This window comes from Amblyomma mixtum, chromosome 5 (genome assembly GCF_055824585.1).
Source record: "Amblyomma mixtum isolate Tamu chromosome 5, ASM5582458v1, whole genome shotgun sequence".
Lineage (NCBI taxonomy): Eukaryota > Metazoa > Arthropoda > Arachnida > Ixodida > Ixodidae > Amblyomma > Amblyomma mixtum.
Window position 1 is genome coordinate 175,634,347 of NC_143016.1, and position 18,429 is coordinate 175,652,775.

The 18,429-nt window shown below is 48.0% G+C and overlaps 2 protein-coding genes across 7 annotated transcripts in view; one reads left to right on the forward strand and one right to left on the reverse strand.

Moving 5' to 3' along the window:
* Positions 1-9,249, forward strand: part of LOC149344779 (dual oxidase maturation factor 1-like) — a 77,993-nt gene extending 68,744 nt beyond the window's left edge. For all 6 annotated transcript variants that reach the window (XM_089546384.1, XM_089546383.1, XM_089546387.1 and 3 more), the window contains 3 exons: positions 2,695-2,992; positions 4,115-4,334; positions 6,360-9,249. In XM_089546384.1, the coding sequence (XP_089402510.1) occupies positions 2,695-2,992; positions 4,115-4,334; positions 6,360-6,690 (849 nt within the window). In that variant the 3' untranslated portion in view covers positions 6,691-9,249. The remainder of the gene's footprint in view (positions 1-2,694; positions 2,993-4,114; positions 4,335-6,359) is intronic.
* Positions 9,250-16,091: 6,842 nt separating this feature from the next.
* Positions 16,092-18,206, reverse strand: LOC149344780 (uncharacterized). The gene is made up of 2 exons (XM_089547304.1): positions 18,071-18,206; positions 16,092-16,534 (listed from the first exon to the last, which is right to left on the reverse strand). Exons 1-2 carry the CDS (start codon positions 18,204-18,206, stop codon positions 16,092-16,094), a joined length of 579 nt encoding a protein of 192 aa, XP_089403430.1.
* Positions 18,207-18,429: the final 223 nt, after the last annotated feature.

The following is an 18,429-nucleotide window of genomic DNA, read 5'->3' on the forward strand; positions in this document are numbered from 1 at the left end:
AAGGCGAGCGTCTTTGTTCAAGAAAGTGCAGCGTTCCTTGCCGCCCTGTTCGGTAAATTCCATGGTCGCGGAGGCAATCGGTCTGCCTACAAGCCATTTCCTGATGGACTTCGCTAAACAGCCGTTTGCCTCCTCGTCAGGCGGGTTGGTTATTGCACATATCTGCAGATGAAACGCTGCTAGATTTGCTTAATGAGGACATAACTGTCTACAACATGCTGTTGCTTTTCTTCGCAGATTCGATACCTTCGTTGTTATGTTGGAGAAGCGTTTTGCAGAGAAACATTTAATCGGATAGACGGTGTATGGATCGTGCTCAACACATGACATTAATTAGTTACCTGCCGTCTACCAGTTTCCTTTTATGACACTGTCGAAATGCGAGCCAATTCATCCGGTCGAATTCGCATCAGCCTCAGCACAACTACTCATTGAGATGTTTGAACTTAGTGATTCAATTTAAGTGAATGCAAATTTCGTTCCGTGTAATTTTTTTCACAACTTCTACTTTAAACTGCGGCACATCGTGCAGTAATTCCCCTCTGCGGCCCAGAGAGTACCAGCAGCGATTGAAGTGTCAAGTGAAAAAGGGGCAAAATTTAAGATGTGTGTTTGTCGTGTGCAAGTTTGATTTTTACTTGGTGGGTGTCCACGAATTGACCACTGAATAACAGCTAAACAACTATATATAATTCGAAGTGAACTGATTGCGGTTTTCGGATGTAATGCTCATTTTCGTGTCAGCTTTTCGCATACATTTAACTGTGGGAGTAACTGCTCAACAGCGCTCAAGTAAACAGAACCTTGTTACCACAAAAAAAACTAATATAGTTTTTCTCAAAATGGTTATCCGGACCAATTACACTAAAATCGGTCCTTCACTGAGTTCTTGATCAACTCTGCCTCGCTCTGCCACTTTCCTGGCGTCTTCCTTGGCATAGTTAATAGGGTGACTGCTTTGGACTGATGATAGTCCTGGGTTCAAGCACCGCAGTAGGGGAAAGTTTCCTTTAATGCAAAGCTTATTTCCTTGTAGTCGCAGGCTGCGCTGATGTGAATTTTAATGAGGAATGAATCGCTTAATTAAAATCTACTCTGCCTTCTAGGAATTTCATATATTTATTAAACAAAGGTATTCACCGTCGTCAAAACAGGAAAAAAATAGACACCCTAACAATCCGAGGTTCTCGGTCTGAAGTGTTCCTTTAAAAAAAAAAAATTGGGCAAAGACACTTAGGACTGCTTACGTGTGGCAATGCGAAAGCATTACTCTCCCTGGGTGCATTGACACCCACCCACACACACACACACACGTGCGTATGACTCCACTCGGAACTCTGGACCATGAACGGTTGCACCACAGTTTTGATAAGAAAATTGGCGCATTGAAGGTGCACATGTCGTCGGTTCGAATCCCTGTCGCAGGCTAACTTTTAACTTGACTCGCAGATGTAAGCGATATGCAACGAGAAATCACATGACACCACCAGGAACGCTGCCTCACAAACGGTTGCGCCACAATTTTGTACGAATGTTGTCGGGAAAACTGGCGCCACATGAATGTCTCCCAGTGGCGAGCATATAGAGCCGAACGACATGTATAGTATTGCCTGCAACGGCAATGCTGGGCTTGCTGTGTGCGTCATGCGGCCGCTTGATGACGTCATCCTACTTTTTCTTGCCATCTCTGGTACTTTCTCGGCCATCTGCGAGTACGCATACTAACACATGCATGCCGCCCGCTTTCCTCGTAATGGGACTAGAAATGCTTTCGGATTAACAATGTCGGAACAGAATCAATGTTATTAGTTGGTAATGAAATAAAAAATATTAATGTTATTTTATTGTCAAAAATGGCTGTTCGCCATCTAAGCATTAGAAGACTACAGACGAGAACAAAAAACGACTTCCACGGCTGAGCGACTTGTTGCAGATATTCCCAATGCGAAGTCAGTAAGAAAATTTTGAAGGCCATTTCTTGATTCAGAAACGTTGAGCAGCGTCATTGTTCGTGCTGTGACCGAGGGACGAAGACTTCATTCAAGCCACTCACGCGTGGCCAGCTTAGGACAGCGGTTGTGGTCTTCGGTGCTACTTAAGCCAGGAGGCAAGGGCTGTGCGCAAATATGGGCGACCATGGAAGCTTTAGAAAGCAGGCAGGGGGAACGGTTCAATTGAACGGTTCAATTGACCGAAAGCAAGCAGGGGGCAGCTAGGTTTGGTGCAATGAGTCGTGCCGCCTAGTTGGTGGCGTAATAATTATCAGTATATCAGAGTACTTCGTTCTTTGACCCAATGCTTGCTTTCAGCAAATGCCCAGAACTGATCATCATCGTCGGCCTACCTACGTCCGCTGCCGCACAAACACCTCTCCTACGTATCTCCAAGTTAACCCTGTTCTGTGCCAGCTGTGGCAAACTTGTCACCTCAGACCTCCTAATCTCATCCGCAAACCTGACTCTGCCGGCCCTCTGCTACGCTCGGGTTCCCTTGGAGTACACTCCTTTGCCTTAAATGGCCATCGGTTACCTAATTCGTTCACATTTAATCCCCTGTCCATGCCCATAGAGTTCCTTGATTTGAACTAGGTCATCACTAGCCCGCGCTCGTTCCGTGACCAACTCAACTCTCTTCGAGCGCTGTTCATATTTGTTGCCCTAACGTGAATAATGCATTTCTTCTGCCCCGTCGCAGCCTTCGTACTGGACGCAAGACGCGGGCGGCTTCCTCTGGGGCCGCATGTATCGGCGCGCCGGTGACTGGACGCAGCTGTTCTTGTGGGCCTCGTTCGCCGCGTGGCTGCTGGCCGATGTGCTGCTGTGCGCCGTGCCCCGCTACGGTGCCTACTGCACGCAGCTCACCGGCGCGCTCATGGTGCTCTCGACCATCATCTACGGCAGCCTGCTGCCCGACATGCCGCTCGTCATTCCACTCGAGGGAGACTTCCTACGCCTGTCGCTCGGCTGGAACTTCTGGCTGGTGCTCGTCGTCGGTGAGTGGCACTTTCGCATAGCGTTTTGCACTTCGTTGTGAATAGTTTCCAGGCCCAAAAGAACGCCCCGGCATCTTGCTTAACCATTGAGTGGCAAAGTGGCAGCTCAGTCGTACCATAGCTACCCGTGCTAAGTGTTAGGGTTAGCCCGCTTTAACTTTGATGGGCACCGCTGCCGATGGGTTGCTCCAGCAGCATGTTTGTTGACCAATATTTCATGGCATTAGTAAAGCGACGGGAAAGGTTATTTCTGCACCCTGAGCGATTGTACAGCCGTAGCGGTTTCTACAGGAAACTTCCAGTATTGTTTCATCTCAAGGTGGAAGACGAGGGAGCAAAGGAGTTATTTGCTGTGCAAGCTTCTCGCTGTGAAATGTAATTTATAATGATACCGATGGCAAATTGATATATAAAGTCGGCTGTACCAACTGATTACCGCATTAGAATGACTCCTAATGGCTGCTTTAACTAAACATTCTAAGTTAAAAAAGATACCTGTAGAATGGAATATACTAGTGCGGACAGTTGTATCCAGAACGCGTTATTTGCGGTGTTTTGTGATCAATATACGAACGGTGACAGTCATGTCCAGGACGCGCGAAATGCGATGTGTTACGATAAACTTATATTAGCGCAATATCGTTAAAGCTGCCTTTCGGCGGATTCCCCGGCGTCGTTGAGACTGGAAAATGTTGATTGTTCGCGAGGGTAGTGACGTAGAAAAGCAGTTTCGCTCAAAAGGAGAAAACGTTATTAGGCGTAATAAAATCCCTGTCCTCTTGGTAGAGGGCAGGGCACCGTGCCTCCACAACACTGAGGAATATTGGTTCAGTGGGATAAATAGAGGCCTTGACCGATCACCTCACACTGCACAGTAGGCGAAATACATTACAACAAGACTTTGTTTATTAGGGTCACTCTTGACACACAGAAAGCTCTTGGGCAGCGTCTCATTAAGCGAAGTGTGATACCGTCATGACGTGTCCATTCCTCCGGATGAAGAGAATTCTGTGGGAACAGGTCCGAGCTATTAAACTAATGATGTAAAATTGATGTCAACTTCAACGTGGCTTGTTACGTTTTTAATTAGAGTCTTATTGCACTTATTTTTTCCTTCTTCAGGTATACTGGCCATAATTTTTGGCGGCTCGATGGCGGTGGTAGACATACTCTACCCGAGCAAGTTCCCCACAATTCTGGAAGTAGACTACGATACGCCGTACCGCTACTTCGTCGCTCAGGGAAACCAAAGCAGTCGAAATACGAGTGCTGCTAACAGCACGGCCAACACTCCGGTGCCGCTGCCAAAGTACCAGAAAATGGGATCCAGTGACGATTACAGGTAAGGGGGCCATGATATAAGGTGCATTTTCCAAGACTGGCGGAGAGAGAAGAAGGAAATTTTGGTTTGCTATTGTGTCGACGCTGCCTGAATGTTTCCCCTGCCCAATGGTAAACGCATGTTCTCTCTGGTCTGTAATCAATGTTATCCAACTTGTGGGAGAGAATTAAGTGAATAAAGGTTCGTGGATTGAGGAAGACCTTTCTTTGCTTGCTTAAGCGTGTGCAGACGATTTCATTTGGCGAATGATTATTTGAATTTATTTCCAGTAAGATATCGGCCATTATGGTAATATTTACCTCAACTTATGTTTCTCAAAATGACATTGAGAACGGCTGCATCCGATTATTATCCTCAGTAAAAATTGATTCTCCAGCTCTTTCTGATTATCTTGACGTTTGTCCGGGAACAAATTACGCATTTGTCATCGAGAAGAGTACATTTAAAAAATCTTTCCGCCAGCCCAATCAAACTCGTGACATCTTTGCTGGAAAAGACGGGTTGCCACCGTTTTGAAGTCTGTTACGTTGTAGCGTATCATCTTGGATCCTTGCCCAAATATTGGGGTCGATGCGTGCATTTTACTTGCGAAAGCTATCGGTGATGGCGATGCCTTTATTTAGTTTTTAGCTCTTATCTATCTAGATCCGATTACGGTGAATATTATGTTTTGGAACTAGAGCGCGCTCTATTGTCGTTACTGGCCAACTTCTATTTGTCCTCAGCACTGTTACGTTATCGACGCAGTGCGAAACAAGGGAAAAAGACGAGCACACGTACACAGACTGTGTTGGTGTGCTCATCTTGCCCTCGTGTTTCGCGCCGCGTCGATAATGTCCAATCAACTTGCCCAAGTTTGAACTTTGTGTACTATTATGAAATTTTTGTCCCGCGAAAAAATAAATACTTATACTTAATGAAGCGAACAAAGAGAGCAGGTTGGTTAGGAAATAGTGTTAGAAAAGCTATAGAATCAAAAGTTTTGCAAAGGCAGAGCTATGTAACAAAGATATTTTATATAAAAATCTGGTCCATCCAAAGCACAAATTTTTCATCTTCTGCACTAATTCTTCCCATACACGTGGATAAGCGATGTATTGCTGATTTGTTCCTGCTGGCAAGGCAGCCACTATTTTCATGAATGCATTGCATTTCATCACCTAATGCTGCCCATTTAACGTCATGTAACAAGAATTATAGCTCAGAGAGCCAAATGGGCGTACATGAAAAGGAGAAAAATCTACTCAGAATAGTGAACAAAATACAGCACCTAAATGAGCGAAAGAGACATACACCAAATATTAACGAAGTTTTGGAATAGTAAACATGGTATTATGCTGGCGTCTTGTTTAGCCAAAATTCTCCAATGGCCCTGCATTTAGTGCAATGAGGACAGCAAGAAGAGAATTTGCAAGTGGCACTGCATTGGTTATTATCCTCTGTTTCTTATTTATTAGCTGCCTGCATAGCCCCCTAGGACATCATATCAGGGTGATTACCAACGTTGGAGTCTGTGCAAGAACAATTTGTTCATTTAAAGCTTAAAAAAGCGTAGTTGGAGAGGTATAAACAATGCTTGATTGCAGTCTCGAAGAGTTTGAAGAAATAAAGAGTAACACAAAACGTCACCCCATTCTTCCCTCCACCCCCCCCCCCCCCCCAAAAAAAAAAGTTCCTCGATCTTCAAACGGTCTTCACACTTTCGCTTTGCGTCCTAGTAAGATTATTATAGGGTGGGCAGGCTTGATTACTCTTTCCACATTTCACAACCACTTAAAAATAATGATGGCGGAAGGGTAAAAAGTCATTTTCATGCCCATTTTACTTTAATCGCGAGTGCTTCCTGTACATTTCTATTTTTAGTTATTTATTTATTCCTCAAAGTCCACAAGGGACATTACATGAGGGGTCATCAGGACCATTTCGCGGCATACCAGGTAAACTATGAATCAGAAAATGACAATTACGTACTCGTATGCCAAACAGCTAGACGAGCTGCCTCTTACGTTCGCTTTTTATGTGCAGCGGTCCATCTTCCAGCGGCCTCAATCAACTGGGAAGCCTGGCGCCGTCCGACGACGGCGACTCCATCACGCACATCATCGATGAACAGGACGGGGGCATCGACAACGCGGCCTTCGAGCAGGAGAGCGACGACGGCTGCGTGATGGTGGACGGGAAGCGCGCGGTGACGCTGCAGGACTTCGGCAAGTTCGCGGACGCCAACCGCGGTCACAGCCCCGCTGGCTCCCGGTCCAGCTCCGTGGCAGCTAAGAGGCGCGTCTTCGGCTCCAGCATCGGGTTCAACGTGAAGGACGTCACCATTGACATGCACGCCGAGTCTTCGAAGTGGTGACAGCTGTGCTCTCGGTGAATCGTCGTTCAGTGCACAATGCTTGTGTTCCTTGTTCCAAAACTGTGCCATCGAGTTCAGCACATCAACGAAAACTAGGGACCATATGCGATGGCGCCCGCCGAGGGAGAGAGTGCAGTGTGCGTAGGTGATGCCTAGTCCAAGAACAGTGCGAACGCACGAATGATTTGTGGGCACATTGACGCCCGATGGCGGCGTGACTAGCCCACCAACACGTGACGCGTTGCGTTTGGGCCTGCAGTGGGGCAGTATGAGTCGCTCGGAAGCTTTCGTCTTTTATCTCGTCCTAAGACTGCTTGTCACGTCTGTGGTGTGAAAAGCTATGGTAAAGGCAAATATCTTTGCTATAACATGCCCAAAAACTGTAGTGAAGTGTAAAAGAGTGTCTGGAAGCTTTCTTTACAGTTAATGTTTATCAGTTAAGTATAAATGCTAGTATTCTTACTATTCAAGTTGGGATTTTAGCGCTGTTGGCATTTAAAGTAATGTGGTACATGTGAAAGTATAGATCATACAGGATTTCAGCAACAATGATTTAGCTAGATATTTTTCTCATTTTGTTAAGGTTGCTATATTATATAGAGCTTGGCTTGATAGTATGACTTCTTAAGCTTTACATGTGTCACTGCAGGAAAATTTTCTCTGCCTGCACTCAGTGATATCATATAATCTATTAATTATTTTTAGCAATGCCATAACAGGCTTAGTATACAATCTGCACAATTTTTTCCACTGCACAACGATGGATAGCGTGGTTGTGGGAAGTATTCTAGTTAACAGGCAAAATATCAGTGCCAAAAATGGCTGTGGAAACCAGCCACGCTGTATATTGTAGAAGCTATAAAAATTCATTCCTCTCTAACGACTTTAAACGAGCTCGTTTACTTTAATAGTTTGTTAAGGAGGCTTCAACTTGTATGAGATAGTATTCTTTACAATGAAATCAGTGCACTGCCTGCAGCTAGTGGAAACATAAAAACGTTGATCTGCATATTAACTGGTTGTGAGAAACGTTACTGTAAAACGTGGTTTCTGTGCACGTACCATGCTGTGAAGCTTCCTTTACCGTTTTCCGAGGCGGACCATTCACTGCAAGTGCCCTTGTTATAAAGACGCCGTCGTGTGCTTGTTGAAAGGTTGGAACGTTGTTGCATTGTTATTTCGTTTTTATATTTCATGCATACATTCCTTTCGTCATGAGTTTTTTTCACAATTTCATTACCATTTTTGTTATATGTTGTTGTAGCTACCACGGTCTGTACGTATATGTTATTTATTGCTGGAACTCGAAGGATTATATTGGTTTGATGCCCCTTGTTTGCTAGGTAGCGTTTACTTCAGGGTGCATTGATAATGGCCACCAGATTTAAAGTGTGTGATAAATGACTCTAGTCGCTGTAGTGCTTGCGATATCGCTGTCATGTGAGCCAGGTCATTGTCATTGGAAGATAATGCTTTTGTGTTGTTGAGAAGCAAACTGCACAAACAGCCTTTTCTTGCATTACGGTAAAATTGTTACCACTCAGCTAAGACTGTTTTGTTCTACTCTACACGAATGAATGGTGTATCGCACAATTCAACCTCACTTAATGCATGGGGTTTAAAACACAGGTATCGCAGTCTCTCATTGTTAGTCCGTGTAAGCATGAACAAGAGAGGAAAAGGGGCGAAAATTGCAGTCAGTGAGATTTCGACCCACAGACATGTCACGTGCAACATTACCTGCTTGAATGGCCCTGGGCTCCATATTGGAGCTCATGTCAGGAAAACTGGCAGTATTAAAAAAATATGCTTTGGACTTTTTGTGGTCATGGCTATAGTACACAATTAAGACAAAAGATTCAACACTAACGTATTTCGAAGTTTATTTAACGCTTTTCTGCTGGCAGTTACTTCTTATTCATCCGACGTGAGAAGTTTTTTTAAGGCGATAAATTCCGCTGTCTACTTTCAGGGGAGGGGAACGAAAGGACAAGGGGGAAGAGGAAGAGAGGGTGGGAGGCTACTGGCAGTAGCAGGGACACTGTGGTAGCCAGTCAAAGTTGAAAGGTGTGGAGAGTGGAGAGAGGTATGGCGTGTCACATGGTGACTGACTGTCACGCCACTCGCTCGCACGTCTGAACTCTCTAGCGGCAGCAGCAGCGGCTAACACTAATGCTAACGCATAGTCTACGGCATGAATCGCATTGCTCGTCTGTGAATTTTTTTCTCTATAACTCTTCTAAAACCTTTTACTACAGGAGTACATTGCTTCTATTACCGAGTAGTCGTTGTCACACAAGGTGAGGGGTGTGTAGAAAATATTGGTAACGAGGTGTTTGCCTTTGTTCTTCTCAAAATTTCGATTTCATAAGTGTCGCTCAGCACTCGCCAGCTTACTAGAAAAGTGCCTGTTGCCTTTGTTAGGATTTGACGTTGCTTTTGCTCATATGACAGCGGTATTAGTTTCCCAACCAGTGCGATCGTGGCCATCATTTTCTTTCGGGTGTCATTTTTTTGTAACTTTTTGTTACTTGTGAATAAAATGTCAATTACGTTTTATCTACTGTGTTATTTATTTATCACTGAATTTCAAGAAAACAATATATCAGCTTTGAAAACATCAGCACAGGAAGCTTGAAAAAGGCAAATGATAATTCACGCCCAGATCCTGGCCTATCAATTCGTGCAGAATGCTGTTTTGGACCTCAAAGGTTGATGAAGAGTGGAGCATTATCTAATAATGCAGCGAGAGCAAAGGAGCAAAAAGCGCAGTACACATTTCTGTAAACTCGTCCAGAAAGAGAAAGAAAAGTTTCTTTTTATCCACTCGTCAACGATGCTGGCATTGAATTTAAGTACTATCGCGACAAAAGTAAGAGACCACCCCTCAAAGTTCCGCCCCGCGGCACTGCGTGGGGGCGCCACTTGACATTGCAGTTTAGGTGTTGAAACTGGGGCAGTGGGCCTCTCTCGACATCAGAAGTGCTCTGTCTGGTGGCACACCTATGGAGAGTGCCATGGGTCGGACCTCGGAGGGGGGTCTCTTACTTTTGCTCGCTATGGTAGAATGCCTACGCCGTATTTTCCTGCACGACGGCTTCGACAGGTTTCACATCTCTGGAACGTCATAAGGAAGAATTTATGAAATTAAACGCACTTTTTTGCAGTCAGCCATTCCTTACATTGTAGAAAGCACCTTGCATTTCCCGACACCTATCTTGGTGCAATCTTATTAATAAACACTATAGCCAAACGGGCGAGTTGGTGGTACATATTGAATGCCAACAGAGCAAACGACGCAGACAAAGTAGAAGAAAACACAGGACAACACAGAGTTGTGAGTCAGCGCTTGTCCTGTGTTTTCTTCTACTTTGTCTGCGTCGTTTGCGCTGTTGCCATTCAATTCTTATTAATAAAATTTCTAATTCTGCTAACTGCACTCTTGGCTACTTACGCCGTAACCTTGCTTTAGCGCCCTTTTCTGTAAAACTTATCGCCTATGTCGCACTTGTCAGACCCAAACCAGAGAATGCTCATTCCATATTCGATCCTCATCCAGCTAACCTAACCAACTTGCTCGAATCTGTCCAAAATCATGCGGCTAGAGTCATAGTCACTGAATTGAAGTCTGAATTTCATCTCTACCCTATAGCTTCCCGCCGTAAACTACACGCCTTTGCCTATTCACAGATTTTTTCATATTGTGCCTCGGGACATCTTCATCTGCCAAGCCCATCGCTTTTTCCACCATAGCCATCCAAAAGCAGTTTATCCCGAGAGCGCCCATACTACAACATCCAAGAAATAATTTTTTCTACGAAGAGTCTAGGACTGGAACGACCTTCCCGCACTACATCGGCTTGTTAACGCACCATCATCAATTAAAGACCGCCATCGAAATCAGTGTGGTTGGGGAGTCAGCAGAATTACCATTAAATATGAATCGTACAGATTTTCGTTGGATCTCTTGGTTTGGTTTATTGGGGTTTAACGTCCCGAAGCAACTCAGGCTATGAGGGACGCCGTAGTGAAGGGCTCCGGAAATTTCGACCCCCTGGGGTCCTTTAACGTACACTGACATCGCACAGCACACGGGCCTCTAGAATTTCGCCTTCATCAAAATTAAGCCGCCGCGGCCGGGATCGAACCCGCGTCTTTCGGGTCAGCAGCCGAGCGCCGTAACCACTGAGCCACCGCGGCGGGGCCGTTGGATCTTTTCGAATGCCTCGATAGTATGTCTTGTGCAAGGGTCCCAAACGGTGCATGCGTACTCAAGTTTCGGTCTGATGATGGTTGTGTATGGTAAAGGCGTTGCACTAGAAGCGGCAGATTTTACTTTACTCCTAAGAAAGCAAAGTTTTCGAAAGGATGACGTGCATATGTTTGTTATGTGCTTATTCTACCTAAGGTTATTGGTTATAATAACCTCCTTTATGAACAAACCAATTAACTCTCAGCGTTAAGTCCCCAGCGGCTGCGGAGCAACCGACCATGGCGGCGGTAAGATCTGTGACACAGCGGAGATTGCTAAGAATCTAACTCCAGACAGGCCGCCATTGGAAACTGAACCTGAAAACGTTAAACGCTAGAGCATTATCCAGTGAGGCTAGTCTAGTGGTGCCATTAAAGGAATTACAGGGCAACAAATGGGATGTCATAGGTCTTAGGTTAGGAAGATAGGTGAAGCATATACAGCGTTAAAGGGCCGCACGTGTTATGCTATCGAGTATTAGCGTACAGACCAGAACTAGGTAAAAAGGATTCCTCATTAATCAGGACATAAGCTGACTACAAAGAAGAATTCTAGAGTATTGAGGATAGGGTGGCAGCTACCATAATTAGGCTTGATAAGAACTACAAACTGAAAGTGGTACACGCCTAAGCGACTAAATTTTGCTATAATGACCAGGTCGTAGAAAGCTTCTATGAGGACGTGGAATCGGCTCTGAGCAAAGTAAAAACGTAGTACACTGTATTCATGGGTGACTTCATAGCCAAGGTTGGGAAGAAGCAAGCTGGAGACCAGGCAGTACCCGACCATAGCATAGGATCTAGGAATAACAGGGGAGAGTTAATAATAGAGTTGGCTGAGAGAAGTAACTTACGCATCATGAATACCTTGCTCCGCAAACGAGAAAACACGAAATGAATGCGGAAGAGCCCGAGGGGTGAGGCTAAAAATGAACAGACTTCATCTTATGCACTCACACTGCTATCGTGCAGGTTGCGGTGGTCCTTGAAACCGGGCTTTGTAGAGACCACAGGATGGCGAGGTCTCGAATTAGCCTAGTCTCGAAGAGATAGAGAGAGATACAGAGAGGGGAAAGGCAGGGATGTTAACCAGAAAGGTTTACGGTTGGCTACCCTGCACTGGGGAAGGGATTGAGGGGATTAAAAAGGGAAGAGAGAAGGAACGAGAGACAAAGTTGCAGTGCATCAATCAAGGCAGTCTCTCGGAAAAAAAAAACAGTGCCTTGTGAGCCTTGATGATAGTCGACTGTTGTGGCCATGGACCGAGGATCTTGGCCTCTGTGAAAGGACGAATTCAAGGCGGTCCAGAGCGCAACGCAGCTGGAGTTCTTAACACGGGCCTGGAAGTCAATGGAGTCTTCCGGAAGACGGAAGACTCGTAAAACGCGCCTTGCCGCTGTGGTGTCCAAGAGACAAGGTTGCGTTCAATTTTGCGCGTCATCTCCACGAGCGGTTGGACTTTGTGCGCATAGCAAAGGGATAAAATCGCGGTAGTATCCGGCGAGCCCTAAAAAAGAACGTACTTGCTTCTTGGTCTTCGGAAGCGGCACGTTGGCAAGCTTTTCTACCACTGTTTCGAACGGTCGGATTGTTCCTTCTCCGAACTGATGTCCAAGAAAAGCGATGTTAGTCACTCCGATTTCACTTTTATGTGGTTTGATCGTGAGGCCGGCGTCGCGCACCCTGCTAAATAACCTGTTAAAAGTCAAAAGATGTTCTTCCCAGGTGCAGGTCGCTAAAAGGACATCGTCGATGTAATGAACGACATTGTCTAACCCTTGTAACAGAATGCGCATCAGGCGCGTAAAGATAGCCAATGCTGTCTTAATGCCGAAGGGCATATAGACGAACTGATAATGACCGGATTGGGTAGAGAACGCTGTTTTTGGTCTCGATGCTTCCTCCACGGGTACTTGCCAATAGCCTTTAGCAAGGTCAAATTTCGAAAGTACCCCTTGGTTCCAACCTCAGTAAATATTACGTCTATTCTTGGAATGGGCTCTGCATCAGACAGCAGAATATCATTGATGCGTCGAAAGTCGATGCAAGTCCGATACGTGTTGTCTTTCTTTTTAATCAGAACGAGTGGGTAATTGTATGGAGATGTTGAACGTTCATTGACCCCTAATTTTATCATCTCGTCTATCTCCTTTTCTACTACGTCCTTCATGGCAAAAGGCAACGGGTATTGCGGGGTATTCACGACTTCAGAAGTCAAAAGCTTGAGTTGACACTCCACTAGATTGGTGTTCCCGGGGATCTCCAAAAAAATGTCGGCATACTTGTCAAGTAAGCGTTGAATCTCTTGCTGTTTGTCGTCATCGAGCCTGGTGGAGATCTGCACGGCTTCGATTCCTTTACCGAAGCCCATGCTAAGGATAGGTAGATGTTTTTCTGAGTCACCTTCTACACTTACGACGAAAGATGACGCCTGCACGGACTCTTGGGACGCATGCTCTTTGTACCGTTTGAGCATATTGATGTGGAATAGTTTGTTAGTGTGACCCAAATCGATCCAATAATCCACATAATTTTTTTTGCCAGAAACCACGAATTGACCTTTCCACTGCATGAGAAGTTTATTTTGGCTACTCGGTAAAAGAATGAGGGCGCGATCTCCAACCCTTAAATACCGCTTCTTGCTATTCCTGTCATAGTATCTCTTCTGAGATTTTTGGGCACGCAGCAAATTTTGATGTGCCGCACTAACAGTTTGCTCGAGACGTTCTCTTAAATCAAGGGCATACCCATATGTCGTCTTTGTCTCTTCTCCCAGCTCTTCCCTTGTCCAAAGCTCTCTGAGGACTGCGAGCGGTCCCCGCACATGTCGTCTGAATAACAACTCAAAAGGAGAAAACCCTAGACTTGCCTGCGGCACCTCCCTGTATGCAAACAGAAGCGGAGCGATATAGTGATCCCAAGTTTTGGGCTGCTCTTGACTGAGCTTCCGCAGCATCTGCTTGAGTGTGCCATTAAATTTCTCCACCATCCCATTGCACATTGGATGGTAAGGGGTCGTGCGGAGATGCTTCACCGCCAAGAGATCATTTAGCTCTCTCATCATTTCCGAAGTGAAACAGGAGCCCTGGTCACAGAGGATCTCTCTCGGAAAACCTATTCTGGAAAACATCTCCACCAAACCTTCTGCCACGGTTGCTGAATCTACCTTTGGCAGAGCCACGGCGTCGGGATACCGCGTGGCGAAATCGACGAGAGTGAGAATATACCTATTCCCTTTCACCGATGTGGGCGACAGCGGGCCGATAATATCGACAGCGACCCGATCAAATGGGGTGTCGATAAGAGGCATGCGTCCCAACGGGGCCTTTCCTACTTTGCCTTTCGGACATGCCCTTTGGCAGGTGTCGCACGACCTGACATATCTTTTAATCTCCTCCTGCACTCCCGGCCAGTAGAATTCTTCCAGAACTCGGTCTGTAGACTTCTTAATGCCCTGATGCCCCGCCAATGGGCTATCGTGGGCAAGCCTTAACACCTGCGATCGGCAAGACTTTGGAAGTACTACCTGCCGAACTTCTCTGCCACAGGCGAGATGATAAAGGCGGTACAGAAAACCCTTTTCGACAGAATACGAGTGCGAGCTGCCGTGTTTGCCATGAAATACCTTTCCTATTTTCAGCCAACACGCCTTCAATGAACCATCCTCTTTTTGCTCTTTTTCTAACTCCTCCTTGGTGAACTGCATGGGACCGATGCTTAAAGCAGTATCTTCCTTACTTTCCTTTCCAGCCAATACCACTTTTGGGTCCTCGCCCTAGCCATTTTCGCAGGCAACCTCGTCATTGACTATACCAGGACGTAATTTAGCAAACGGGCCTTAATTTCTTCCAATGTCGAAGAGGGAATGGAAAAAACTAACGAAGTGTAAACCCATTAATCAGTTAGTGGTTGGAGGGAAACTAGAGGAATTCAGAATGTCGTTGCAGAACAGATATTCGGATTTAACTCTGGGCGATGACGCTAATGTTCAAGCAACGAACGATAAGCTGACAGCTACCAATACGGAATGCTCAGTAGAAGTAGGCGGTAGGTTCTTTCAACAAGGTACCGGCACGTTATCTCCAGTGTGGGGACGCGACTCGTCTCCTGTGGTTCGCTTCCCCGCAGTGCACCCTCAACTCGTCCACGGTGGTTGGCTTCCCCTCAATGCACCCTCCTTAGTTCTGTTACGTTAACTAACAGGGGAGGGCGCTCGCGTCGCAGCGCCACGAGCGCCACGGATGGCGTGATTGCTGTGCGCGCGCGGGGGATAGACGGTCCTCTCCTGCTTGGGGCCGGGGAAGCGCGTTGACGTTCGGCGCGAGGCTCCGCTCTGCGCCGGCTGGCGCGAACCGTCGTAGGGAAGAACGTTCACCCCGCATCTCGTCATGCCCGGCCTCGGAGTTTCCCTCTGCCCTACCGTGGGCGAACATTCGATCGTAACTGTGGGATGTCGTGGGTTACCGTGGGTAACTGTGGGATGCCGTTTCTGCTGAAGGACGAATCCCAACATCAAAACGCAACAACTGTTTAATCGATCAGCAGTTGCAGCGGACGAGCATACCGACGCTACGCTCGTCTCGGTAGCGGAAGGAAAAAGCCGCCCTTCCCAGGCGGGCAGCCTGTTTTTGTAGCCACTGTCGACAACGCATCCCTCGGGTGACGCAGCAGTGCTGTGTTTTAACGGTAATGCAGTCCAGCGTGTAGCCGCGTTACGCTGGGCCGGATGATAATAAGGCGGAGGCTGCGCGGAAACATGCGCAGAGTGTGTCGCAACTTAACCCCCCCTCCCCCCCGTGGAGTGGAAAGCCCTCGGGGCTTGCAAAAGTCTGTACAACGTACCCGACGTCCATAACGCGTAGTGACAGAATCAGGCAGCGACGTCGGGGGTCGTGGATGGACGCCTGTGGGTACACTGATACTTCCTGGTTCGGCGGAGTCGATGCAGGCTGGCTCCAGCCGGTCGATAGAGACGCGGACGGCGTTCCCGTTAATGCGCAAGGGAAGGTTTTGTCGTCACGACGGAGAACTGGATAGGGTCCGCTGTCCGCTGAATAGGGTCCGCTGGCTGGAAAGGGCTACGGACGGTGTCATCGCGGAGAAAAGTGTGCGTGCACGTTGCCAGATCCTTCAAGACTAAAGGGGCAGTCTTACAGTGGTGAGCTGCGGGTGACGGGTGGGTAACGGAGTGGTTCCTCGTAGACGAGCTCTGCGGGTGTAGCCTGAATGTCCCGCTTGAAGGTGGCGCGACCTAGGGCGGCGGCTGGGATGGCTTCGAGCCAGGTTGAGTCCGGGTGGCACATGGCTTCTTTGAACTGTCGGTGGAAACGCTTGATCATCCTGTTGGCGCAGGGGAGGTAGCTGGTGGCCCTTGAGCGCTCGAACCCGATGGTCAGCCAAAGGCGCCTGATAAGGTGCGATTCGAACTGTCGGCCTTGGTCGGTGATGACGCGGCGAGGGGGCCCGAAGCGAGCAATCCAGCCAGCGAAGAAGGCCGATGCGACGTCTTCCGCCGTGACTCCCTCGAGGGACCGTGCCTGAGGCCATCGAGTATACCAATCGATGGCGGTGAGGCAGTAACGATAGTTTCCAGCTGAGGGAAATTACCCTATTATATCAAGGTGGACGCGTTGAAACCGACCAGAGGGCTGGGGAAATGCTCCGGGCAGTGAAGTGACATGCCTGGTGACTTTAGCGCGCTGGCATTGAATGCAGGAGCACGCCCAGGTACGGCAATACCGCTGCATGGAGGGCCAAACATAGCAGTCGGCCACGAGGAGTGTAGAGGCGCGTATGCCTGGATGGCTGAGATTATGTAGCTGGTTGAAGAGGCCACGGAGATGGGAAAGGGGCACGTAAGGCCTGCTTCGTGCTGTTGACATGTCGCTGTATATAGTCGTTGTGGATCCAGGTATGGGGACTTGTTGCAGCTGTAGTGAGGACCCGCCCTTAAGAAGTTCTTGCAGTTGGACGTTTGTAGTCTGAGCCTCGGCGAGGACGTCAGCTGGTATCTGCGAAGAGCTGATAGCTGCCACACGTGAAAGCGCGTCGGCGACCACGTTGTCCTTCCCGCTAACATGTTGGATGTCGGCGGCAAACTTGGGCAATGAACGAGAGCTGGTTCTGGTAGACCGCCGGGAGTTTGTCGCGGCGTTGACAGAAGGCGTATCTCAGAGGTTTATGGTCGGTGTAGGTAGTGCAGTGCTGTGCTTCGAGAATGTGGCGAAAGTGTTGAACTGCTTCGTATATCGCCAGAAGTTCTCAGTAGTAAGCTGCCGAACTCGACGGGGGGGTGTCGTGGTTTCGTTGGTGGGAGTTGCCGCAGAAGGGGTCATTTTCCGAGTTTAGAGTTTCTTGGAGAAGAACGCCAAGGGATGACAAGTGTTGTCTACGCGTTGCATAAGGGCGGCGCCGACGGCGAAGTTAGAGGCGTCGGTGAAGAACCCCAAGGGAGCGTCTGGCACGGGATGGGAGAGAAGCGTGGCGGTGCAGCTTTGCATTCTTCGAAAAGTTGCGTTAAAGCCGGTGTCCACGTGACGGGTTGGTTTCCTCGTAGACAAGCCAAGGCGTCATGGAGGGGAGCCTGGTGGTCGGCTGCGTGTGGCACGAAACGCCTGTAAAAGTTCAGCATGCCGAGGAAACGGCGAAGGTCTTTAGCGGTCGTTGGTTGGGGGTAATTTTGTAGGTCTGAGATGCGTTGAGGCAAAGGTCGAGTTCCCTCTGATGAAACTTCACGGCTGAGGAATTTGACGACTGAAGCGCCGAGCGTGCTCTCTGGGACATTGACGAGTAGGCCGTGGTCATCGAGTCGTTGGAAAAGCAGACGAAGGTGCGTGTGGTGTTCGTCGGCGTTACGGGAAAAGACCAGTATGTCGTCAAGATAACGAAGCAGAAGTCGAGGCCGCGGACGACTTCGTCGATGAAGCGTTGAAAGGTGTGTACAGCATTCCTCAGGCCAAAGTTCATGAAGGGAAATTCGAGCAAGCCGGAAGGGGTAATTATTGCGGTTTTCGCGACGCCTTCCGGGTTGACGGGTATCTGCGTGTAGGGCTTCACCAAGTCTAGCTCGGAGAAAACGTGGCAGCCATAAATGCGATGGGCGAAGTCCTGTATGTGGTGAACAGGGTACCTTCCGGAATGGTGCGGGCGTTGAGGGCACAGTAGTCCCCACAGGGCCGGTGAAGTGGCGAGGCCCATGGGCCGTCGGAATGGCGGCCGATTCCCCCACGGAGCATGGCTTCGAACTCCGCTTTGGCTATGCGCATGTGGTCCGGCGCAAGGCGACGGGCGCGACAGAAAACCGGGGCGCCTGTGTGGTCAGGATGTAGTGCACAGTGGTGTGCGTCACATCTCGTGGCAAAATGCTAGGGCGAGTCAAACTGGGAAATTAGGCGAGGATGGCGTGGTACGGTGATTGATTTTCGACACCGAATACTTTCCTGCTCGGCTGGTGGGTAGTCGTTCGCTGTCCTGGCGAGGAATGCCCCG

Excerpts from the sequence above, each read along its gene's own strand:
- LOC149344780 (XM_089547304.1), bottom strand. The coding sequence starts at position 18,206 with ATGCGCATAGCCAAAGCGGAGTTCGAAGCCATGCTCCGTGGGGGAATC. Across the intron at positions 16,535-18,070 it reads CGCCCGCACCATTCCGGAAG|CTGGAAACTATCGTTACTGC; the intron begins GTACCCTGTTCA and ends AATTTCCCTCAG.